The sequence below is a fragment of the Artemia franciscana genome, chromosome 2 (genome assembly GCF_032884065.1).
Source record: "Artemia franciscana chromosome 2, ASM3288406v1, whole genome shotgun sequence".
Lineage (NCBI taxonomy): Eukaryota > Metazoa > Arthropoda > Branchiopoda > Anostraca > Artemiidae > Artemia > Artemia franciscana.
The window spans coordinates 48355538-48383347 of record NC_088864.1 but is presented as its reverse complement, the minus strand read 5'-3'; the positions used below and the strand labels follow the sequence as shown (position 1 = coordinate 48383347).

Genomic DNA, 27810 nt, shown 5'->3' with positions numbered 1-27810 from the left:
ACCAGTACTTCTACTGTGACTACTGTTATAACTTTCTCTAATGGTTTGAAGGTAAAATTTTTAAGGAATTTATTCGGGGGGTGGGGAAGAAGGTGAACTTAATCACAACACGCCCTCTGTATGCAGGTTGTCAAAACAGCATAACAGCAATATCTTGGGTACAGTTTGGTGTGTGAAGTTGAAACTAACAGGGTTTATTAAACTAACAGGTTTAAACTACCAGGGTTTATTAAGTATTAAGGTTGTGAAGGATGTTGAACTAGCCTAAAGGAAATATTTGCATCCTAATGCTACTGCTTTTACTCATACTACTACAGCTACTACTATTATTAATACTCCTACTTCTACTACTGCCAATAAGCTAAGGCTGATACTATTAATTCTACTGCTAATACTACTACTGCTGCTACTAGAACTAAGGGCATTAAGGCGAAAATTTGGTTTATATTGAAAGTGTATGGAACTAAATCAAAGCACACTATGCCCACACAGGTTGTCAAGAAGACGTAAAAGAAATGCTTTGGGAACGGCTGATGGTATAAGTTGAAACATTCAGTTAGTGTTGAAGAGATGTTGAAGAAACCAAAGGTGCTATGCCCATACTACTACTATTGCTGCTACAGCTATTGCTGCTTTGCAAGCTAAGAATATTAAGGTGGAGCTTTCAAGTAACATTTTGCCTGATTTTGAACTAAATCAAAATGAACTATGAGAATGGGGATTTTCACAATGGTGACAAAGTAGTATCTCAAGACCGGCTTACATTATTAAGTTAGACCTTTAAGGGTATGCTGTGGTGTATTTTGAACTAGCCAAAAGGCACTACGTGCATAATTTTTATACTACCACTTCAGTTATTGTAGCTAATGACGCTAACGATACTATGGTGAAACTTCTAGGGAATGTTTAGGGGGGGGGGGGTAATTAAACGAAAAAGCTGTATGCATGCGGGTTTTCAAAAGGGCACCTAAGCAATATCTTAGGCAGCACCACTCTATAGTAGCTAGAAATATCTTTGAAACATTTAAAGGAGCTGATTGGATTAAAAATTTAAAGTTCTAGTGCCCTTTTTAAGAGTTAAAAGAGATTGGAGGGCAAGCAGCCCTCCTCCCAAGTCCATTCATTTTTCAAACAAAACCAGTCAAAATTTTGAGATAGCCATTTTGTTCAGCATAGAAGGACGGTCCAGTAACTATGTCTAAAGGAATATTGGATATGTCATTACCAATAATTATGTAATTGGTCCATTATGCTTAAAAAATAAACGTTGGTTTAAAACTAAATCAAAGGCACTGTGTGTATGGTTGCAAATAAGAAACCTCAGCAATATATTGAGAACGACATGGGTATTAAGTTGAAAGTTTCGGGGCAACTACTATTACTAATTCTGCTTTTTTAATTTAAATAGATCAAAGAGTGTAAGCGTATACAAGTTGTCAAAGAACACACAAATATTTTTTCGGAAATCATATTACGTTTTATTTTTCTGGTCAACTGGAAGAGGTATAGAATTAAACTAAATAGTACTATTTGCGTCAGGAGTAAAAATTAGAGTAGAAGTTTCTCCAACATACAAATAGGAATGCAAACTATGGATACTTATAGAAGAAACCGTAATATAGAAAAAAAAAACCTCCACGAAAAAGTGTATGTCAATAAAAAACGAACAGAAATTAATTTAAATAGCTTTTTCAACAAAATAAATAAAGAAAACAAAACAAATGACCGTTGATTGTCAATTTAATATACATATACTGATATTTATTCCTTTAAGTTTCAACAATATTTTTATTTATTAAAGTAAAAAAATAAAACATTTAAAATATATTTTGTTTTCATTAAAGTGCAAATTATGTTCTGCCTTGAGAAAGCTTTGGGTTTTCAGCTCTACTCGTGTTAATTTGGCTCGTTTTGAGTTTGACTCGGTTATTTATTATAATTTATCTTCGCTTTGAGTTTTTTTTTTATATAGTGATACTGATTTGTGGTCATTTTGTGCTTGAAAAATAATTTGATTTTATTTCTGCTCATTTTCGGGTTTAATAGTACTGTTTACTTTTCTTTGAAAAACTTGTTTTGTGGAAAAGGTTTTTTAAATTAATCGACTTAAAGAGGGCATTGGACCTTTATCATGGCTTCTCGGGTACCGATTTAACCTCGTCGGAGAAGGAGAAAGGGGTCCCTAAATTCTTGTCATCAGAACATCTACTGCGATGGGACGTATGTGTCAACTAAACTTAGTGGGAAGTAAGAGTAACCTCGTAGTTACGCTCTATACAAAACAAGAGAAAATCACGAGGAATTTGTTAAGCCAGTGAACGATAAAGTGAATAACACCTAAGCGGATATTTTGTCAGTATATACAACAGCCGCCATAATCAAAAAAATATAAACAAACAAAAAGAAAACAACTTACTCAAAAAGTCTTATCAATAAAATAAATTTTTAGACTGATATCATAAAATATCTTTTGAAAGAGTCTGGGCTTCCTCACCTCACGTAGGTTCAGCTTGACTTTATGGTCTTCGTAGTTTTTGTATTCTCGAGTCCGGCCGGATTTGATTCTAGAGGATTCTAAAGGTTGGATTTGATTTTTGTTTAGAGGCTTCCAAAATCTTATTTTTTCAGCCAAGAAAGTTTGATTATGCTATATACCAAATTTAACCTTATTAATTTATACTCACTTTAGTTGTTTTATTTATTCTTTACTCTTATGTGAGAAAATAGTTTTATTTTTTATTTATGTGACGTAATTGTAGGGTGGCCGGTGTTTACCCGTCCCGGAAAATACACCCCATCCCGCGGAAAACAAATCCCTGCGGAAAATATCCCTCGGAAAAAATATCCCCGCGTGGAAAATACCCCCTCCCCCGTAGAAAATTAACCATTGGAAAATATTCCCCAGAAAACAACACCCCCCCACGGCTGGTTAGTCTCCAACTTCTTTGGACATTAGAAAAAGGACTAGAACTCCCAATTTTTATTCTAATGAGAACACTCTGAAGTTCTTGTGACCATGAGGTGGAGGTATACATGAGATAGGGGCAGTCCTTCTCCTATCAAACAGTTCGTGATAACGAACTGTAGTAAGGAGCGACCGGGCTCAGTAGTAACCAGAACTCTAAAAAACAGAGTTTTGATATCAATAGTTACGTCAAAAGAATCAAATTTTAATGACGATTTTAAATATATAAGTTTCATTAAAATTAGTCTTACCATCAAAAGTTACGAGCCTGAGAAAATTTGCCTTATTTCAGAAAATAGGGATAAACACCCCCTAAAAGTCATAGAATCTTAACGAAAACCACACCATCAGATTCAGAGTATCAAAGAACCCTATTGTAAAATTTTCAAGCTACTATCTACAAAAATGTGGAATTTTGTATTTTTTGCCAGAAGACAGATCGCGGATGTGTGTTTCTTGTGTTGCGAAAGCAACACTTTGGTTTTGCCGTATTTTTTCCCCTAGCACCCCGATTTCAGCTTATTTCTAGAAAGTGGTAAGGGTCTAACCTCTGCGGTTTTTATGAAAAGTGTGGAACTTAGACAGGATTAATGAATATGACTTTGCATTTTGGAAAGCTTTGTAGAACTCTTGCCTGGGGCTAAAAACCTAGTCTTTCCACCCATTTCTGTTCGTGATTTCAGTTGAGTCTATTATTCAGTTTTTCGCACTTGGGATTGCGGTAGAGAAATGGTTTCAGATGTGCCTCTTAAACTTTAGAAGTTCTCTCATTGCTGAAGAAATTAGAGTTTATCCGTTGCTTCTTTCTAAGTGATGGCGTTAGAAACTTGGCCTACGGCAAAAAAGTCAACTTTTGAACTAAGACAGATGGATTTTTTTTTTTGACGGCAGTCGATAGCTCTTGATGAGCTAATCAAAGTATATATCATCCATTTTTGGTAGAAAAATTCTTTCATGAGATATATCAGTTTGAAAGTTTAAAGGGGTTGCCAACTTTAGTATAAGGTGCATACTGAAACCAAAAATAGGCCGATACAGAAATGGTATAAGATGTGCCTCTTAAACTTTAAAATTTCTCTCATTGTTAAGGAAATTAGAGTTTACCCTGTGCTCCTTTCTAAGTCATGACGTTAGAAACTTGGCCTACGCCACAAAAGTCAGCTTTTGAAGTAAGACAGTTAGATTATTCTTTTTCGACGGCATTTAATAGCTCTTGATGAGCTGATCAAAGTATAGAGGGCGATACCAATTGTGAGACATATAGGGGAGTCTTAAGCAATAGTCGGATGTTAGTTCATAATCATCTTCGGCAATGAGGGGCTCGTAACTTTTGCTAGTTCGTCTACCTATTATTTATTTCTGGTGTATTTGGTGGTAAGACCAATTTGGTTCCAGTGGTAAGACATGTAGGGGACTTGTAAGTAATAATCGGCTGTTAGGCTAAAATCATCTTCAACGATGAGGAGTTTGCAAATTTTGCTAGTTGCAATGGGAGGTTTGCAACTTTTGCGAGTTGGTGTACTTAGTATTTATTTTAAGATCCTTACATATTAAACACTTTAGCGTTTAATTGAAGCGAGGAAACAAAACCAAAGTGTTGCTCTCGCAACACTTTACTCAGCAAAGCCGAAAAAGAGTGCCGCAACACCTCCCGTTGCCAATTCAACGTAGCCCTAGAATGTTAAGAGAGGGCCCATTCAAACGGAAATTAAAAGTCCATGTGCCTTTTGAAGTGACCCAAAAAATTGGAGGGCACTTAGGCCCCCTCCCACGCTCATTTGTTTTCCCAAAATCGACGGATCAAAATTTTGAGATTAATTATATCTTTTGGGACGACCTAATCCCCCCACAGTCCCCGGGGGAGGGGCTGCAGGCTACAAACTTTGACCATTGTATAAATATAGTACTGGTTATTGAGAAGTGTCTAGGCGTTTTCAGAGGGACTTTTTCGCGTTGAGGGAGGGGGTCGGGGGAGGGGGTTACGTGGGAGGATCTTTCCATGGAGGAATTTATCATAAGGGAAGTAAATTTCCGTGAAGGGGCCGAAGGATTTTTTAGCATTATAAAAAAAACATGAGAAAAAAAAAATTTCAGCTGGAACTAAGAAGAAGCATTAAAACCTAAGACGAACAGAAATTATTACGTATATAAGGGGGCTCATCTCCTCCACAATAACTCGCTCTTTACGATAAAGTATTTTTAGTAATTTCAACTATTTACTCTACGGCCTTTATGATTCAGGGGTTATTCTTAAAGAATTGGGACAAAAATCAGCCATTAGCCATTAATGGCTAAATGGCAAGTAAGTTTTTCTTAACTGCAAGTAAGGAGCGGCATTAAAACTTAAAATGAACAGAAATTATTCCGTATATGAAAGGTGTTGTCCCCTCGTCAACGGCTTGCTCTTTACACTAAAGTTTTTTATTATTTAGAAAAGTAGAGCTGTGAGAAAGAATCAAGCTATACCATAAAGAGTGGGGCGTTGAGGAGGGGACAACCCCTTTCATATACGAAATAATCTCTGTTCATTTTAAGTTTAATGACGCTCCTTACTTGCAGTTAAGAAAACAGTTTTTTATTTATTTAATTTCTGAATCAAATTGTCCCACCTTACATAGCAACTAAATTACCGTACGCTTTTTTGCGGGGTATATAGATGGTAGATCGCTGGCTTAAGATGGTCAGTATTAAATTTTAGAGCGTCTTGAAATACACTTTTGGGATTAGTTCAGTAATTTAGGGGAACACCAATACGATTCCTCAGCAAGAGGCCCTACGTCACTTATCTATAATTCAAAATTACCAAAATAACCGAATATTACATATGTTAGTAATACTGGACCCAGAGATCGAACCCGGCTGTAACATACTGCAGGACCGACACAGGGATCTTACCCCTGTTTCCCACTGCTGCGTCAATCCCGACACAATTTTTTCTGGCGGAAAAACGTATGACAGAATCGGACGGAGATTCACAAAGAAACACAGACTTTTGCGTCGCTGCGACAAACTCTAGAAGAATTCAAATCAGCCAAAATTAGCTTTTCAATCAGCTCCATGACTTTGGTTATGATTTTGTTGTTTTTTTAATCAGAACAACGCATGCGTTTTGTTGTATGAGTTGAAATTATTCAGCGCATCCGACATTGCAGCAAAATGGAGGGTTTTGCATCGTTTGTCGCTCGATTTGTGTCATTTGTCGCATGTCGCAGGATTTAGCGCGAAATCGCAGCAGTGGGAACCAAGGATTAGCGGTCATGAAGCTTCGTTATACGACATGATTCCTTGCTTCTTATTACACATCTTACATAGGTATAAGAGATTTTCCCATCAAAATGATGATTCATGGAATCATCTCACTAGTATTATATCAGCTTAATAGATTATCTCGACGGGATGGCACTCATATGTAAACGTACCCCTTTTTTTCCTTTTTCAAGTCGTTAATATAATATACTTAAAACATCTCTTTAAAAGTTTCTATCTTAATTAATGCAGAACCATACCCCAAGATACCCTATTGAGCCGGATAATATTACCAAAATCGCTTCGTAAAATTTTTATCAGCTTAAAGGATTCAGTTACTCGTGGCATTTCCCTTATTATTAGCAGAAGAGCTCAAAACTCATATATAAATTTTATATGGTCATCAATGCAAGCCTGTCACTAACAGCGCTCTCCTAGCGGGCGAATAATATGATATGAAAGGACAATGCAGTGCTTAACGGTGTAATCATTTCTCCCCTGCATTCATGAGCTGTCACTAACAGCCAAGTGGAATATTTGCATAGCAGAAGATTGAGAAAGTAATGCTTTTAAATATTTATAAATTAAAACAAATTTGACAGTACGGCTCTCTAAGGCAGGCGTGTGACTCAGAATGAAACGCAGACGAAAAATACATAATAGAAAGCAGCTGCGGGCTGTATAAAAAAGTCCAAAAAAAGTGGATATAAATTTTGCTTAAGTGTAATTTCTTTCTAACGCTCGAAATTTTAACTGAAGATCAACTTCAGCAAATACTAAAAGAATGACCGAAAAATATGCCTCCTCCACAATTGACTCCACTGGTAGAAATAGGGAGAATTAATTTCTAGAATTCTAAAAGCCTGTACACCCAAAAGCTCACTTTTTGGTAATTTTAGACACCATTTTCCCGTGGAAAATCCTTGGATACTCTCCAAAAATAATCGCTGTATGACCTGTGTCTATGTCTGTATTCATATCTGAAAATTTGCTATCTGTGCAGTTCTCTTATGCCCCATTGCGAAAAATGTAAAATTGAAGAGAACAAAACATTGATTTTACGTATTCACAGTGCAAAAACTTTCAAGGGCCACATTCGGTTGCAAGCCCATATACCACATACTATTTATATATATATATATATATATATATATATATATATATATATATATATATATATATATATATATATATATATATATATATATATATATATATATAATACTGGAAGCCTGGCGGCTTCGCCACCGGGCCCCAGGCCTCGGCACGCAGCAGGCTTCTATAAATATATTCTTACTGTCGCTTATCTTCTAAAACATTTACAATGTCGCATGTCTTGTCTTCTAAACCATTTACAAGAACAACTTCAAAGAAAACGCTTTCAGCCAATATATATCTAGCTATCTTCCATTTTTTCTGAAAACGACTATATCATTCAAAACGGCAAGGAAAAACTAATAAAATCCGATAGAGGCTCATTTGTGAGCCATTTTGGTTGGATTATATTGAGGTGAAACAGCTGGATGTTATAGACGGAACGAAATTGCCCTAATCTGAAAATATTCAGATACCAGAAAAACTACAATGAGCTTATAACAACCGTTGCTAAGACGCGATAATAAAGAGAGGCTAGAAATAAAGCCAAAATGAGTGCGAGAAGAATAATTTGACAAAGCAAGGGAGGGGCACATGCAGTGAGTGGGTTACCAGAATTAAACCCCAACCACCCTGACTCCTAAATTGGTCACTCAAATTCAGATAAATACACCCTCAACCCCCACCCCCCTCCCCCGACAAAATCCTGGACAAGGTCCTGCCGCAAGGTATACTATTAATTCTTGGCTGTCCTGAGGTGGAACCCATTTGTTTAGGTTCAAGAGACATCTTGAACCTATGAATATGAATAATTTTCTTTTCTTTTATTCTATACGATGACTATATCTAACTATCGAATACTTCATCTATGACTTCATTCTTGACAGAGTCTTAAGGGGATTTGGTACCATAAAGAATCAGCCTATCTCGTACATTACAATTTTTTTAATTTCTGTGGCCAAATTATATAGAATTGATTGGGCGGTCTTGCGAAAGCTTGCAGAGCTTGGATAAGCAATCCGAATAAACGGCAGAAAACTTAAAGCCGACATCTACATTCTCTGAAATCTTAGAAAAACCTTGTAGCTTTTCTCGTTTTGAGCTGGAGATAGATATATTTAGTTTTTGAGAAACTTATATCATTAAAAATTGAAAACTTTTATTTTTTTGATCATACGGAGCAGAATTTTCTTTTTTTAATTCAGGAAAGAGTTGTCCCTAAAAACGTTCTAGTATACCTGCTAGGAAAATGCCCAAAATCACCTTAAAAGAAATGTCATTTGATCAAAACAGCTCTTCGAACTTTCTACGGTGCAACCCGTTTTGATCGAAAACTTTGCCAACAGAATCAAATTTCATAATCAAATCAAAAATTCTCAATAGGTTTCAATGCTAAGTAATCCCCTGCGAGAATTCGCTAATGGAACCCTTTGCCTTTGAGATAGTCAACCGACGTTGAGGCTCACAAAATGATGTTTCAAGCGTCGATTCCTATTAAGCTAAGGCCTCGTTATCTATGGTAAATGGATATATTTTGACACGTTTTTCTGTCAAAAGTATTAAGGTGGGTTTATATTTTGACTGTGTTTTGTTCATAAAAGCTTTTATAGACGAAAACTTTCCTTTGCAGCGAGAATAGCTACCCTATTTATTGGTATAACAGATTTGTGAATTTGGCGTGAAATATGAAAATAAAGTACAAAAATCGTGAGGTGTTTTTTACACTAGCTAACCAACAGATTTTGTAATCAACTTAAATATTCCTAAGATGTGTATTCGTTCTTTGGATAACCGGGCTGTTCTTATGAAGTTGTTCCTATAATTCAGAGTATAGCAGAGTAGTGAGCACTATAACTGCCAGCGTTGCAGTAACAGTGAGAATGCAAACAAAGGGAATGTCTAAGCTTAATTACTTACAGAGTCAAATAGCTTTAAGATTAAAAATATTATCTTTTAGCTCTGGATTATGTTTGGATTAACTTTTACAATAGACATAATATTAATACAACTGCTAGTGCCACTCAGAGTCGTTCCTAGGGCTGGTGGGACAATGAGAAAAATCAATTACAGCACCTTACTCCCGGCTCTGATACGACCCACGGTGAAGTGTTATCACGCAGAGCTAGAACAAATAAAAGTTAAAACTGCTAAATTTTAATCTTTTAAACTTTGCTTTAACTGTTTAGCGACTGCTGTGGATTTTTGCTTAGTCGGAGAACGACTTTGCTGTTGAATCTAGTTTTGTTAAATTTCGGATTTTAATTAAACATTTGGATCAAACCTGAAATTATCTAAAAAAGGCTGAATTATTTAATTTCGCAATTCTATATAGTTAGGACTAGGTCAGTATGCAGATTATAGGTTAGTTGAAAAATAACGTACATTAATAGGCCTTTTGTGCCCTTTTGGAAATTGTGTCGTTTTTTTTTTATTTAACCCAATGCAAAAATTCTATTTTCAATGAGAATCCTGAAGAAAGGAAGGTGTTTTAAATTCCCCTTCCCCAACTGATGCCAGTTGAAACAAAAGTACAAAAAATAAATAAATACATCAAATATTTATCAGGTGAGCGAATTGAAAATGCGGAATCTTTTGTCTTTCTTGGCAGTCTTTTAACCTCTAACAACGGTTGTTCAAAATAGGTTTAAACTGAACCTCATAACCAGCAGCTTCAAGAGGCTATCGTTAATTTGGAAAAGTAAATTAGTATCAAAATCACTGAAGGTCCGATTCTTTAACTCTCTCATACTCCCCAGTGCTAAATATGCAAGTGGAACTTGGTCAATTAAAGCTGATGTCGAACGTCGAATCTTCGCAATTGAAACAAAATGTATCGTTGCATAGCAGGATTCACCTACATTGACCAAGTATCCATGGAAGACCTCCGGAAACTCCTCCACTGCTCATACACTATCATGGACCGAATTAGAAGTCAGCAACGCCACCGGCTTGGTCATATCCAACGAATTTCATCAAGTCAACTCCCCAAAATCACGTTTGAAGGATGGGTACATACCCCACGACCTTGTGGCCGACCCCCACAAGAGGTGCTGCGACCACTTCAATGGCCAGAACCTCCCCAACTCCTGCGTATAGTACCACATAGAACCGAATACTGTAGCCATATTCAACGACTAGTGAGAAGAAAAGAAGCCCCAATACAGCCACAAAGGTCGGATGGGATATAAGTGTTGTCGTTTATCAGGTTTTCCACGATTTTTTTTTACTTTATTTTGATGAATAGCGATAAGTGACACTATTTTTTTTTCATTGAAAAATTTCGCATAGCCTTTATATAAACCCGAAGTAAATTCCTTTTATGTGCTTCTTCTAAAATTCTGATTTTTGTTTGACCCCTGTAAAGTAAAAACTGAAATACACGTGTCCAAAAACCAATGCGTGGCCAAATCCTCATTTGAATTATTTAGAGAGGTTATTTGCCATGAATATGAGCCCGACAAATTGTATGTTAAAAGAGCAAACACAATTTATTTTTCATTCTTCATAGACGCAGGATGTATAGTATATAGCCAAGCTGAGTGATCGGAAACAGCTGAGTGACCAAGTTGTGCTTGAGAGGCCACCTAATGTCTTATTATATTTTTAATTATTCCCTATCCAAAACAAAACACTTACTCCTCGATAAATACTGTCATTTATAAGATAAGGTGGAGTTTTTAACTATCAGTTAAGCCTGAGAAATTCTGCCCAGTTGTCAAGAGATTACAAACAAATACCACGATTACTAACTTTACTGCATGTTGGATGCCACAGTTTAGCCCTTTAAGTCTGGATGTCCTTTTAAAAGTACAAGCACGTTTGATTAGTTACAATGACTCGCGTATGGTTTCAATCGGCATACACAATCTCTTATATAATTCAGTAATTCAAAACGTGTCGAACAAGATGTCGCACAAGACCGTTTGACACTCGGTTCAGTTGCTAGGCGAAGATTGGTGGGAGAGGTCCAGAAAGCGGTGAAAGGTGGGTATTGATTAAAATATTATTAAAATTATTAAATGACTTTCAGAAATTCTAGAAAAAAATCAGAGTGTAGTTAGATAGTGTCAAATTAGAATTTGATAAGAGGCTAGGATCCAACGGTAACAATGCTGGTGTATGAACTAGTTTCTGACAAGCTGTCCTTTTGAAAGGACATCTGTCCGTAAGGGTCAACAACTTGACGGTTATTGCATGAAAAAACATCGAAGGAAAATAACAAGTATATTTAATATGTTTGAATATGTTTTAACGAATTTATATCCTAAGTATTTTTCCAGATGGGTGGCAAGTTTGAGAAGGCATTGAAGAAGTCACGAAACTTGCACGCTCGGTGAAATCTTGAACCAGAACGAGCTTTAGAAATGCTTATGGAACTACCAGATGGAGATGTTTCCCAGATTTCAGATCTTTCAGATTCTGATGATGAAGAGAGTGATAGCCAGTATTTTCCACCGAACCCTGAACTAACTGACTTCTACGAGTTAACGCAGCTGGAACCGATGCGAGACAGCCCCCCTGCCGATAAATTTTTTGAGTCCCATGATCTTGAAGAGCCTGGGCCTTCTACTAGCTCTGGACCCTCTACTAGCTCTAACAGGGCAACTGAAGATTAGCAGCCTCCTGCCCTAAGGTAAACTGACAAAATAAGGGCGAATACAAGTGGCGTTACAAGGACTTCGAACATTATATTGAGGATCAGCAAGTTATGTGTACATATGCTCCCCCGCCAACAGAGTCCCTGACCCCAGCCGAATATTTTTCTATGTTTTTCTCTGATGAAATGATTGATAAGGTATTGTTAGAGACGAATCGCTATGCAATGACGAAGGACAACAAATTCATCGATGTCACAAAACAAGAGATATACTCATACCTTTCAATAACTCTCTACATGGGAATAATAAGATTGCCTAGCTACAAGCTCTGCTAGGATAAGGAGCTGAACTATACTCTCGTCTCTGGAAAGATGTCCCGAGACCTTTTCACAGTGATTCGAAGGTACTTGCACTTCAATGACAACAGTAAGTGCAAGCCAAAAATCGATCCTGGACCTGATCGTTTGTTCAAGGTGAGGCCCATAGTTAACCTGCTGCGAGAAAATCTGATGAGAACTGAGCCTGAAGAAAGACACAGTGTCGATGAACAGATTATCTCATTTGAGGGAAGATCTGTTATGCGGTAGTATCTCCCAAACAAGCCGCACAAGTGGGGGTTCAAAGTATTTATTCGAGCTGGAAGTAGTGGGACCATGTACGACATTGAAATATACCAAGGCGAAGGAACTGTGGAAGTTAGGCTTTTGAGATCCCTGGAACCCAAAGCGGGGTACAAGATCTTTTTAGACAATTGGGTTTCGAGTGTAGACCTTGTCGTTCATCTGAAGGAGATTGGATATGATTGCGTTGGGACTATTCGTTAGAACCGTCTTTCAGGATGCAAACTGATAGAAGAAAAGGAACTGAAAGAGTTTGGTCGAGAACACGTCGACTGGAGAGTTGAAAAATCAACAGAAGTTTTCTTGGTGCGCTGGTACGATAGCAAAGCGGTCACGCTTGTGTTGAAATACGTTGCAGTCGAGCCCAAGGATACCTGTAGACGTTGGGACTCCTTCGAGAAGAAATACGTGGAAATCGAAAGGCTCGCAGTGTTCAAAGAGTACAGCAAGTACATGGGCGGTGTGGACTTGGCTGATATGCTTACTGAGCTCTATCGCTCAAACCTGAATACAGGAAAGTGGTATATGTGCATATTCTACTACGTTCTTGACAGTGCAGTGGTCAATGCCTGGCTAATTTATCGTCGCTACTGCTGGCAGTCCAATGATAAACCGATGCCTCTACTGAAGTTCAAAACCTTCATTACATGCTCTCTCGGATACTCCGAAGCACCCCAAAGGTTCCCTGGTAGACCATTATCTCTAGAAGCCGAAGGTATTCCTCCACAAAAATACCTACACAGCCTACCCCCCTACAGACGTGTGACATGACGGGTACAACCATTTTCCTGAATTCGGAAAAGATCAAAAATGTTGCCGAATTTTTCAGAGGTAGACAAATATCCTTTGTATCAAGTGCCTTGGAATTGTACTGTGCCTTGTTCCCGAGAAGAACTATTTTCTCTCCTACCACAAGAAGTGATCTATTTTTTATTTGTGTAGTAGTTTGGTCTGATACAAAAATATGTGGCATTATTTAAAAAAACAAAATATTCCACTAAGGACGGATGTCCTTTCAAAAGGACACGACGGATCTAGAACACTGAACCAGATACCGAAAATGTGACTCCATATTCGAATTCAGTGATTTTTTTTTTCATCTAGAAACATCCTTCAAATAAGAGTTAAACTTAGGTTGTCGGCAGCAGTGACAACAAATAATAAATTGCTTTGATGAAAGTAGACGATGAGATTAAAAACACATATACGAAATACACAATAGAAAGTATTCGTTTTTGTTAATCCAATTTTCTTCTTGTTTTTCAGTTGTTTTTTCCAGACAATTATTTTTCAAATTTTATTCTCTTTTCAAAATCACTAGATACACTTTTCAATACAAGTGGGTTGCTAGAAATATTCTGTGTCATTTACTCTCTACTGTGACTGTCCTCGTAGTTAAGATGTAGACTATTACACATGTCAGATCAGGTGGGGGGGTCTATCTACCCACATATTTAGCGTAAAGACACCAAACACAGTTTTATGATTGGTCAATAACATTATACGTTGCTCCAAGTGACCATCTGTGTCACTTACTGTGACTGTCCCCGTAGAAGAGTTGGTTTATTTTTGGCCATATCATGTAAATTAGCCAAGGCAGGTATTCAGGTCAGATCGGGAGTCAATATACCAGGATACTTAGCGTTAAGACAGCAAGCACGATTTTATGATCGGTCAATAACATTATAAGTTGCTCCAAGTGGCCATCTGTGTCAATTACTGTGACTGTCCCCGTAAAAGATTTGGTTTATTTTTGGCCACATCATTTAAATTAGCCAAGGCAGGTACACAGGTCAGACCGGGAGTCAATCTACAAGCATAGTTAGCGTAAAGACACCAAGAATGGTTTTGATTGGTCAATAGCATTATAAGTTGCTCCAAGTGACCATTCTTTGTCACTTACTGTGACTGTCCCCGTAGAAGATTGGTTTATTTTTGGCCACATCATGTAAATTAGCCAAGGCAGGTACACAGGTCAGATCGAGAGTCAATCTACCGGCATACTTGGCGTAAAGACACAAAGCACGGTCTTATGATTGGTCAATAACATTATAAGTTGCTCCAAGTGACCATCTATGTCACTGTGACTGTCCCCGTAGAAGATTGGTTTATTTTTGGCCATATCATGTAAATTAGCCAAAGTAGGTACACAGGACAGATCGGGAGTCAATGTACCAGCATATTTAGCTTAAAGACACCAAGCACGGTTTTATAATTGGTCAATAGCATTATAAGCTGCTCCAAGTGACCATCTGTGTCACTTACTGTGACTGTCCCTGTGGGAGAGTTGGTTTATTTTTGGCCACATCATGTAAATTAGCCAAGGCAGGTACACAGGTCAGATCGAGAGTCAATCTACCGGCATACTTGGCGTAAAGACACAAAGCACGGTCTTATGATTGGTCAATAACATTATAAGTTGCTCCAAGTGACCATCTGTGTCACTGTGACTGTCCCCGTAGAAGATTGGTTTATTTTTGGCCATATCATGTAAATTAGCCAAGGTAGGTACACAGGTCAGATCGGGAGTCAATCTACCGGCATACTTGGTGTAAAGACACAAAGCACGGTCTTATGATTGGTCAATAACATTATAAGTTGCTCCAAGTGACCATCTGTGTCACTGGGACTGTCCCCGTAGAAGAGTTGGTTTATTTTTGGCCATATCATGTAAATTAGCCAAAGTAGGTACACAGGACAGATCGGGAGTCAATGTACCATTATATTTAGCTTAAAGACACCAAGCACGGTTTTATAATTGGTCAATAGCATTATAAGCTGCTCCAAGTGACCATCTGTGTCACTTACTGTGACTGTCCCTGTTGGAGAGTTGGTTTATTTTTGGCCATATCATTTAAATTAGCCAAGGCAGGTACACAGGTCTGATCGGTAGTCAATCCACCAGTATACTTAGCGTAAAGACACCAAGCACGGTTTTATGATTGGTCAATAATATTATAAGTTGCTCCAAATAACCATCTGTGTCACCTTACTTTGACTGTTCCCGTAGAAAAGTTGGTTTGTTTTGGTCATACCATCTAAATTAGCCAACGCAAGTATGACTGTTCTCACTTACTGTGACTGTTCCAGTAGAAAAGTTGGTTTATTTTTGGTCATATCATGCAAATTAGCCAACGCAAGTACACAGGTAAGATCGAGAGTCAATCTAGCATACTTAGCGTAAAGACGCCAAGCATGGTTTTATGATTGGTCAACTTAAAACCAAACCAATTAGCCAGCAACACAAAGACTCGAACCACTGACAATAGCAGTAACCTGATTGGTCAACAAAATTATAATAAAGTACAAGGCAAACTGCGTAAGGATGTTCTTTTTCTTTAGTTCACCCAGTCAAGAAGTATGTTTGAATGAACATCACAATTGTTTTAACTTTTCTTAAGTTCAAACAATTAAATATTCAGGGCTGTAACAAGTTCCGTAACCTAGTAAAAACCGAACAACGGCCAACAGTAATTAAAAGCTTATAAACACTATTTGAAAAAAAAAATTAGTGATAAATTTCTTTAATTTAAAAGTGATTCAGGAATGATAACTATTAGGCCTATATAGGCTTATCTTAATAGCAAAAGTTTATAGCGAAAAATAAATGTTGTGAATTTCGGAAAAGGACTCGAAGCCCCTCGAAGACAGCGAGATTCGCACGAAACAAAATACCATTCAAATCACGATGGCCGAAAACTTTTGACCAGAGGTGTTGAGCCTCCCATCTTAGAAAAACAAGGAAAATAGCTTTTTGCAGGGATAGCAGTGAAGTGTCTCCTTTTCCCCCTTCTTTTTCGTCCCAGGGCTACCACACTACATCAAGAGCACGGAGAAATCGACTGTAGAGTACACTATGGTGCCAAAATGGTACTTTTTCGAGCCATTTCTCGAGTGGAAAGGCTGGGGAGCAAAACGAGGGTTTTGATACCCGTCAGGGGTGTCGTTTGGGAGAGCAGCGGGGTTTGTTGCCCTCAATAATTAGGATATAAAAATACTGGAGGTTCGCCCCTGATGCCCACGGTAAAAAACACCCAACCGGAAGTTTTCAATCTCTCCTCTTGAATGCACACAGCTGCCTTAGTAAGCAAAAACTGAAAAAAGTAAATTGAAAATAACCTTATAAAAATTAAGTTTGAGTTAAACCTGATTAATGAATTGCAACTGGTATTTTGTTTATCTTAACAGTGAGCTTTTATTACAATTAAATAAAAAAACAAGTTTTTTAAAATGAAAGTAAGGAGCGACATTAAAACTAAAAACGAACAGAAATTACTCCGTATATTTTATATATTTCCTCCTCAACGCCTCGCTCTTTACGCTAAAGTTTGACTCTTTCTCTTAACTCTACTTCTTAAAACAGTAAAAAACTTTAGCGTAAAGAGCGTGGCGCTGAGGAGAAAATATATAAAATATACGGAGTAATTTATGTTCGTTTTAAGTTTTAATGTCGCTCCTTACTATCATTAAAAAAAATTATTTAATTTCTGAACGTTTTTTAATTAATGCATGTTTTGATCTTGGCTCTCCGCATATAAATAATTTAAACGAAATTTGCATATTAATTTTTTTTTTAGCTAAATGACTTTCTCATAGTTTTAATCGAAAGATTTTGAGAAAAAAGGAGAGAGGGAGGAAGCCTGGTTGCCTTCCAATTTTTTGATTACTTAAAAAGGCAAATAGAACTTTTAATTTTTTTTACGAACATTTTCATTAGTAAAAAAAACGTAATTTACGAATTAACTTAGCCTACGTAACGAACTTCTATATTCGTATGTTTTTATTGCGTATATGAGGGAGTTCACCCCTCGTCGATACCTCGCTCTTTACACTAAAGCTTAAATTCTGTCCCAATTCCTTAAGAATGACCCTAGGATCACAAAGGCCGTAGAATAAATAGTTGAAATTACTAAAAATACTTTAGCGTAAAGAGTGAGGTATTACGAGGAGGTAAACCCCTCATATGCGCAATAATTTCTGCTCGTTTTAAGTTTTAATGCTGCTCCTCACTTTCGGTAAAGAAATTCATATTTATTTTTTCATTGTTTTTTTAAATAATGCTAAAAAATCCTGTGCCCCCTTCATTGAAAGTCTCTTCCCCCATGAGAAGTTTTTCCATGGAAAGATCCTCCCACTTAAAAATCCCCCCCTACCTCAACTCGCCCTCCCAAACCAAAAAAATCCCCCTGAAACGTCCGTACACTTCCCAGTAACCATTACTATATGTAAACACAGGTCAAAGTTTGTAACTTGCAACCCTTCCCACGGGGACTGCGGGGGGTAAGTCGTCCCCAAAGACATAGTTATTAGGTTTTTCGACTATTTGAATAAAATGGCTATCTCAGAATTTTGATCCGGTGACTTTGGGGAAAAAATGAGCGTAGGAGGGGGCCTAGGTGCCCTCCAATTTTTTTGGTCACTTAATTGGGCACTAGAGCTTTTAATTTCCGTCAGAATGAGCCCTCTCGCAACATTCTAGGACCACTGGGTCGATACGATCACCCCTGGGAAAAAAACAACAAAAAAGCAAATAAACACGCATCCGTGATTTGTCTTATGGCAAAAAATGCAAAATAACACATTTTTGTAAATAAGAGCTTGGAACTTCTACAATAAGGTCCTCTGATAAGCTGAATCTGATGGTGTGATTTTCGTTAAGACTGAATGACTTTTAGGGGGTGTGTTCCCCTATTTTCTAAAATGTGGCAAATTTTCTCAGGTTCGTAACTTTTGATAGGTAAGACTAATCTTGATGAAAGTTACATATTTAAAATCAGCAGTAAAATGCGATTTTTTTATGTAACTATTGGTATCAAAATTACATTTTTTGGATTTCGGTTACTATTGAGCCGGGTTGCTCCGTACTACAGTTCGTTACCACGAACTGTTTGAAAAAAAAAAAATAATCTTGAAGCTCTGATATGTCTATTTTTAATTTTTATTTCTCCAGCAATAGTGGGGCATTGAACCGTCGTTGAGATCTGTTTAAGAGCTTATTTGAAAGCTAATCCTTATACTTACGTGCTTTAAAAACTTTTCTTGCCAACACCATCTTAAAGTTGGAAAAAACTGGGGTTTTAGGAATCTATTAGGATAAAAAATCGGATTTTGTGTGTCATTTCTGGAGTGGATAGACTTGGTCACATAAACATCGTACAAGTGAAATGTTCATGGTAAGAAAAATCTTAATCGAAGGTTCACCCTCCCCATTTTGAAAATTGACTTTTCCAGCTCCCTTAATAATAAATATTTAAAAACTAGATGAAAAAAAAAAATGTCCAGTGAGAATTTTTTTTAACCCAATTCAAAGCTGATTCGGTAGTGACAACTGCTATTTATTTTTATCTTAACAGTGCCAGTTAATTACGAAAACACATTTTCGGGAATTCCCTGGTGTGAGCTTTATTTTCTCCAGTACCAGCGGGTACTGGAGCATCGCAGATGAGTTGAAATGAGTAACCAAGTGAAGTTTTCACAATTTTAATTTTACTTCCTCCGCCTCGTCAAAGCGTGCAGGAATCAGTTACTGACTTTGAGGTTACACATTGACTCGTCATCTGGAGGCAGGGGAAGGGCACTAGCCCCCTTAATTCAGGTAATTCTTGTTTTAACTTTGTTTTCTGCATAATAATATATTTTAATGATCAGTTATCCTAAAACGTTGAAGTCCAAGAAGTAAAAATAAACTGAAGTATATTTTCTTATAAAAAGTCAAGAATTCTTTGTACTTCAATGGTAAAAAAAAGTTGCAATAATAATGATACAGTTTTCTTGTAAAGACGTTGAATTTACATATAAAATTCTTTTAGTGTCCTTTGATTTTCTATCTCCATATGTTTAATAATGGATGATATATCATAAATAACTAAGCTTTTTATCTGCAATTTCTTAAAAATACCAGAGATAAAATACCCTTTAAACTCTTTATGTGACAAAATCGACCTTTTTTGTAGGGAAGTTCGCTAAAAGTAGAAAGTAAGACCTATGTTTAGTAGCTCTTTTAACAAAAATTCATTTCGACTTGTTTAGTCTCATTGCCTAAGTTAGACAAATAACTTTTTCAGTTTTTTTTTATATATTAAAAAAAAAAACTAAAAACGAATAGAACCTAATCTGAAAAATTAGCTTTTAGAACTATTTAATTTTAAAACAGTTTCCCAATGGAAGTAAAGAGCAATTGAAATTTAAAACGAAAACGAATTATTGCTTTGCAGTTTATTTAACATATTTCTACAAAGCTAGCTCAAAGAAACCGACTCATGATACCTCGTTAAATTTGTAGAATTCTTAAAAAGTTGTGCTTTACTGAAAACTGAGCTTGCTTGAGCTTTTTGGATAATTTAAATTGATTACCAGAAGTTATTGTTACCTTTGCCAGTTAAAGACTACTGAGAGTATTATAAAAAGTCTTTTATTTTCAGCACACTAATCATATACTTTTCTGCTCCTAGGAGATTATCCTGTTGTTTCCCGCCATGTTCGTGTTTTCAGTAAAGCACAAGTTTTCCCAATTCTACAAATATAGGGAAATATCACGAGCCAGTTTATCTGAGCCAGCTTTGTATATATTTATTCAATAAACTGTAAAGCAATAGTTTCGCAATAAGCTTTTCAAATATCCTTTTGACAATATAAGAAAACCGATTGATTAAGCTTGGGAGGAGAGGGGTTAATATTAAGAGCCATTCATTATGTGGGCATTTTGCCAAAATGTTATCGTATGTCTCGTTATGTCTAGTACCAGTTTAGGCGAAAATAATGTGTCTATGCTTAGTTTTGGTAGGAAGGGACAAATTTCTTCCAATAGATCTGTGTTCCTTCACGATTAATCTCATCAAAGATGTCAGGCACAGAAAGTAATAAACAATTTTTACTTTTTAGTCTTTTGATTCCTTTGAATACAGAATTCAATATAAGAGCAGTCGAGAAAATCATAGAATGGGGAACGAGGTCGCAGCTGCAACAGACAGTCATACTAGGCTAGAATAGATTTTATGACAGGTTTGGATAATGTGACCTAATAAGTAAACCAATTTTATTACAATTTTATATTAAAATTTACGTATATGATGAATCTTTTATTTTTACTAGGGAGAAAGATGAAAGATGAGAATCAAAAGCCATATGGTAACAAAATTATGTATGTTGGAGAAGAAAGGCAATTTTAGAACATCGAGGGCTTCTTTAGTCGCTGTTTTTGCCATTTCAAACAAAATATCGGCAGTCATTTTGTTTATTAAGTAAAATAAAAATGATATGCATTTAAATAGTGATGTTAAGTGGAAATTGCTGTTAAAACTTCAATAAAGAAGAAACTATTCGCTCAATCCCCTGCTCTTTACGCTAAAGTTTGATTAGTGCTTGCTTTATAGCATTTTGGAATGCCACAAATATAGCCCGTTGACAATGGCAAATGTATTATTCAAAGATTGCCTATAAAAATGTTACAGCAAAAAAATTTATTTAAATCAAATACAGAAGACTGAGCCCTCTAATTCTCCAAGCGTTGAGGTAAAAAAGTTTAGGCTGTTATAAAATGCTAAATTCATAACTAAACCAATATTTTTAATGGTCTTCATTTTTAAGTACCAAGGCAAAAAAATTATCATAGAAAAAATAGTAAAAAGCATGAAGGGTTGGGGAGGTTATTAATCTGAATATCATATTCAGAATGAAGCCTAGATACGACGGGACGTACCAGCCTCTCTAGCCATCCTACTATGATTGCAAAAGGGGTGCCGTGATTGTAAATTAGCGTTTCTGATCCTTTTAAAGGTCCCAAACTGACTAAAAGGGTGCTTGCTCCGCGCTCTTCAATAACACATGCGTCCTTGGGCTCCCCCTAGCTCCACGTGGCATCAGATTGAGGCTTATTTTTATTCATAACAAGTGGAAGGATCAAAATATGATGGTCACATGGGGATGTATTTAGTGCAAATCCTAAGCTGAGGGTCGAAAAATTATGCAAATTGGCTATTCTTCGTAGATGCACTGATGAATTTGGACATGTTACTATCTCTTGAAAATTAAAGGGATGAAGGGGTAAAAATTACCAGGGAGGTGAAGTTTGGCTGGTGCTGTGAGGGACTATTAAAAAGGGGCAATGAGCCCGCTTTTTTTCATTCCAATCATATAAATTGCAAAGATTCTCAATTTGTATGATTCGAACGAAAAAAAGCAGGCTCGATAGCCTCTCACAGCACCAACCAAACTTCACCTAATTGGTAATTTTTTACCCCTTCATCCCCGTAATTTTCATAACTTTTGATATTCTGAAGGGTGCACTAGTCCCATATACTAAGCCCTTAATCCGTCCCTGTTGGTCTCTCAATAGGATATTATTTATTATTTTGCCAAAGCATCCCATTTGAAAAAGAGAGTATCACTTTCCTACAAGTTTGTGGTAATAAACACAGGTTTAACTTCATTGGTTTACGTCTGTGACACATTTGTATAGACTCATCGCATTATTCCTCAAGCGTATGTCAGAAAGGGAAGTCATCTAAATCCGCCTTTTTAAAACTAATGGGTTTTCTTGTCTTCTTTGTCAAGTTTTAATTCAGTGAAACGAAAAAAAAGTTAAATTTCACCCAGGCTGGTTCTTCTGCGTTAAATTTTAATCTGTTAAAGTTTGGAGTCGCAAAATTTTTTTCAGTGAGTTTCTCTCTGACCTAATTAAAGTTAGTTTCACGTAACTGTAAAAACCTGACAATTTTGCATTTCCAAGGTTTTTCAGGTAAGTCTTAGGATTTATCACAGCACGGAGGTAGAGTGTTAAGAAAACTAGAAAGTGGTTCTAAATTGTTTTTATTCAAATGCTGACATTGCAAATTTAACTAGGCAACATTCCTAAATAGCCTACTAAGTTTTTGGTGTACCTAATATATTTATTTTCATCGAGGCAATGTTGAGTAGAGATGCTGGTGAAGGGAGAAGGTGTAGTGTCAAATTGATTTATCAATTTGGTCCTTTGCCAATATGCAACCGCAAGGGCGTCCAAAAAAATTTTCAAGCATGGGTGGGCCATACAATCTTTTACAGTGGTGTTGGATCAGTGACAAAAATTCACAGAAATATAAGGAGGGACAAAATGTATTTTTCAAAATCTAGATGGGGACATTTTTTTTTATTTTGTTCAATGAAAATATAAAAACATATATATATATATATATATATATATATATATATATATATATATATATATATATATATATATATATATATATATATATATATATATATATATATATATATATATATATATATATTTGAAATCTAGAAGCAAAACATTTAGGGGGGAATTCTACCTCTGCACCCTCCAATTGGTGCTCCTTGGTTGGAAGTTTTGCCCAAACTTTGGAATATTTTGACCTTTTTACATACTTTTAATCTTTCTAACACTTCTCTTCTTTATGAGAGGGGCATTAGGTCCATTATATGACCATAAGCGCAGTAACCATAAAGCACTTCAACAAAATCCTAAAACGGGATCAGCTAATACTACTGTTCATGCTCATATCCCTTTACTGCGGTCAATCCTAGGATACACCCACAAAACATTATGCTTTACCAGCTTTATTATCATATTTATGAACCGAAAGAGAGAGAGAAAGTGAGAGGAAGGAAGAGAGAGAGGAAGGAAAGAGAGAGAGAAAGTGAGATAGGGAGGAAGGGAGAGAGAGAGAAGGGGGGGTCACTTAGAATTGTCTTATGAAAATATGAAGAGTTGATAGTGTCAATAACACTGGTAAGTTTCATGAAAAGGTGACAAATTCTAATCCTCCCCCTCTTTGTACTGTCATATGCAATTTAGTTTTAGACAAGAAATAATCGTGCGACATTACACAGCGGAAAACAAGGCAAGCTAGCATTTCTCATTTTTGGTATTGCATACAGCCAGTAGCCTAGGCTTCGTAAAGAGGTGGACATTATTTATACGGGTTTTTGTGCAAGTCTATTCTGCTTTGTCTCCTGGTTGGGGTTTTGAGATGAAGATTTTTAGATTTTTTGGGGGGAGGGGGGCTTCCAAAAGCGTATACGCTAAGAATATTTTTTTGTAGGTCTATTGACTGACTGCTTCTAATCCAAATTTCTCAATAATACTCTGCTTTGAAAAAATAAATAGTTATAAAAAAAAGCTATGAAGAAGCTTAAAACATAGACGTTGTATTTTCCAGCAAATTTATCAATATCATTCCCCGTCAACAGTTTCTCTCTTGGAAACAATAAATTCTCCCCTCATTAACAGCTTAGTATCAATCGCCGCATGATGGTTAATTGATATAACTGCCTAAATCAGATTCTGTTTATGAATGAATTTCACGGATATTTGCGCAAAACGATTACACACGCGACTGACGTCTTTTATTCCCTAATTCCATATGGTGCCAGTGTCTTTGACAGATATAACTTGATGATTTTATTTATTGAATGAATTTATAAGGAGCAACAAACCTATAAAATGAAAAGAAAAAAATGGATCAAGGATGCCATTAAAAAAAAAAAAACGGGAAAGCGGAGGTATGAAATAAGAGTGACACAGTTTTGTTTCTAAGGGTTACATTTCTTGGTCGAGGGAGAGAATTATGGGAAACATCCAAAAATAAAAGAATAAAAAAATGAATTATATGAGCAGCTTTGGGGAGTACATATCTGGGTCTCCCATGCGTGTGGGTCTGATGAAGCATCACTTTGACCTAAAATTATCATTTATCTATTAAAGCGTTTTCCAGGTGTATTAATATTATTTGCAAGTGAGATAAAGACAACGTTCCCATCCCCTTAAATAAGAGCCTAGAAAAATAAGAAGAAAAAATTTATTCCCAAACCCGACAAATTGAACAACATACATTGCATATGAAAAGGAAGACACATAACATAAGTGCGAAATTGGAGCTTTTAGGACAAAAATTGAATTTTGAGCCTGTAAAACATGGCATGTTCATGTTCAAACATGAAATTAGTGTCTTCTATTTTCAATCCTCAACGGTAAAACACATATCATGATTTTTTAATCTAATATATAAATATAATATAGTATTATAAAGCCCGTATTCAGGATTTTTTCTTCGAGAAGGGATTTTTCGGGAGGGGTTGTACAAAAACTTTAAAAACGCATAAAAATTGTTTATATGCATTTTTGTTCAGTTCTTACAAATCGGAAGAAAATTTCAGGAAGGAAGAATCAATCCTCCCCCCTGATTGATACAAACTTGAATATTATTACAACACATTAAAACTACAAGCGTCTTGAAAACCTAATAACCTACTAGGACATGGCTTAGATCAGCCAATTCGTCACTGCGAAAACCAAAAGACCCATTCAATACCTTTTTTGAAAATGAACTAGTGAGTGAGAAATAAATCTCGAGTAGATCTCTTTTCACTAATCGTATGTGAAGGCTATTAGCTTTTTTGAGGTAGGGGAGCCCTTTACTAATCTAAAGCTCTAATATGATTATGGCTCGTTTTATTGCAAATGTCAAATCTTATTGATAAATCAGTTTATGTCCATTATTCAACATGATTCCTTTATCTTACATATCGCAACAAACGATGAGATTGCCTGACATGACTACCAATAGTTATATCCCATTTTGACATTATTTGCCCATTTAGATAAATATTTTACGTTTTTTTACTTTTAGGTGAGTGTAACTGAGGCTTCATACAGTCCCTAGAAAGACCTATCATGACCAGTTGAACGGTAACTCAGCTCGTCGAATTTAATATTCTTTCAAAGTAAGACCTATGGTCAACCCAAGAGTAGCAGGTTAAATTCTTAGTCTAAGGTATTATTTTATGCAAATCAACACATTAAAAAAATAATCTTCCTGTCAATATATGGACCCAAGTAAAGAGCCCTTCGGAGTCCCCTAGATAAAAAAAAAAGTCGCTACGGTCGTTTTTATTAGTGTCACAATTTCATAAAATTTTCATGTAATTCGCAATTTTTTTATTTTCTTAAAAATGCCAATTCGAGTACCGCTCCCCAACATATAAAATTTTGTGAAACTATCAGCCTCACAATCCCTAATTAGTGAGACTACTTTCACAAAGCATTTTATTATGATTTTTTCTCACACTAAATGTTCATAGAATACAGGTCTTTCTTTCTTTTTCCTTCCCATTTATTAGGCTTTAACAATAAAGCCTAGGTATGTTATCCTACCTGTGAATCTTTTAGTCCGAGTTTCTCTGCTAGTCTCTTCCTGTCTGGCTTCGAAATATATTTCTGTATTTGAAATCGCCGTTCAAGACCTCTTCGCTGAAGCTCTGAAAATACAGCACGTCTCATCATGCCTCGTCGTGGACGTGATGATCGAGTGGATAAAATAAAGGATTGACTTGCAGACGCAAGAAGTGACGTCCCTAGGGCTGGATGGGTATACCCCTCCAGCTTTTCCCCTGTAATGAAGATTTCTTAGTATATATCGGATACAGGCAAAACACTTATAGCGTCTCAAAAATTGAAGAAGAAAATTATAGTGTTTGGTTGTTTCAACGTTGTGTTGTTTCAACATTTGTGTAAACACTTAAACTTGATTAATAGCGTGAGACCTGTCTGAAATAAGTATATGCAGTATAAGTGTAATGTAGTGTAATAAATGTAATGTGTAAGTATAATGTAGGAGTTGGCAAACTACCGTTGTAAATCGGATTTTGGCAATGGCTTACTTGGCTGGCTCCTTCATCAAAAGCCACCGATAGCCTTAAAGGACTAGAACAAACAAAATGTGAATAAAATTTGCGGGTAAGTCTTCATCAAAAGATGAAAAGAGATAGCAGCATATTTATCACTACCGATATTTTAAAATGATTTGTAAGAAATTGGCTATTATTTAAACAATCTAAAGTTTGTTACAGCATCAGAAACACTATTTTGTTTAGTTGTTATTGGTCATTATTACTGGTTGTTATGTTGAAATTATTTATTGTTGCTTCAGATTGCAAGATCGGACAAGAAAACAGTCAATGTAATTACCACATGCAAACCACACTTTTAAAAGCAATATATAGAAAGCTCTTTTTATATCTTATTTTGGTTTAATCTAAACCTGATTTCCGTTATATCGGTGCATTTTTTTCGTGTAGTTGCGTATTGACTGAGTTGTCTTCCAAAGTCGATACCAATGTGTTTCAAAAGGTCATTATTCCGCACACCTTTCACAACAAACAGCAAACAAAAAAAGCATATCGAATCAAATGCTTTGGACACCTGCTGTGAATGCCTCCACATCTAACCGCAAACACGATCTACGACTTCGACCCCATCAAAGCCGGCTGGAAGTGACTTCATAGCCGACCGAACAAGCGATGGTTCGACATCCTGTTAGAGTCCCTGTCGATGACAAACATCAGACAGAGGGAAATGAACAATCGCCATAGACAGGATCACCCGTCGATCAGCACTCGGCTGTAGATATAAGTCAAGTAAGTCAAAGTCAAGTACATTAGGGCCTAAAGACACAACATTTTTAGAATTTTTTTAAAGTCAAAAATGTTCTTTCTTATTTAAAAAAAGGAAACTGATTTAATAACAATGCAATTTGTTTGCGTTTTGTCCTTCAGAATTCCTTTACAAACTTGAACGACGAAGAAGACCCAACTGTCTTCCCATCATTCAAACAGTAGGTAAGATAACGCGGCGAGGACATTCTAAAGACGATGAGTTGCAGAATAAGGTAAATTAATTTCAGTTCAATAGCGAAATAAAAAAGTAGAATGGAGATAAAAATCAACTCACAATAAAGAACGAACAAACTAAAAAAAAAAACAATACTGAAAAGTGGAAGGCTAGCTGCCAAAAAAAGCAATAATTGCAAGTTAAAACTTGTTTTTGGTATGATTTGGCTTGTATGAGTTATCATTTTCATTAATCTTAACTGAACTTGTCCAGAGTAATGCAGGTTTATCGCTTTTATTGGTGATTCTATTTTTCAGTTCCCTTATTTTCACTTTAAGCTTCATTTTACCTTTATTCCACTGTTTTTATTTCGCTGAGAGAGGCTATCAAACAGTTCGTGGTAACGAACTGTAGTAAGGAGCGACCCGGCTCAATAGTAAACGAAACTCTAACAAACGGAATTTTGATGCTAAAATATACATCAAAAGAATCAGATTTTCATACTGATTTTAAATATATAAGTTTCATCAAATTTAGTCTTTGTCATCAAAAGTTACAAGCCTGAAAAATTTGCCTTATTTTAGAAAATAGGGGAAACCACCCTCTAAAAGTCAAAGAATCTTAACGAAAATCACACCATCGCATTCGGCGTATCAGAGA

General features: G+C 36.2%; 1 protein-coding gene across 1 annotated transcript in view; it reads right to left on the bottom strand.

The window, feature by feature from the left end:
- The window catches only part of LOC136034339 (homeobox protein DBX1-like), a 50621-nt gene that overhangs the window by 11045 nt on the left and 11766 nt on the right, over positions 1-27810 (bottom strand). Inside the window, exon 3 of the mRNA XM_065715473.1 lies at positions 25696-25931. Within this exon, the coding sequence (XP_065571545.1) occupies positions 25696-25931 (236 nt within the window). The remainder of the gene's footprint in view (positions 1-25695; positions 25932-27810) is intronic.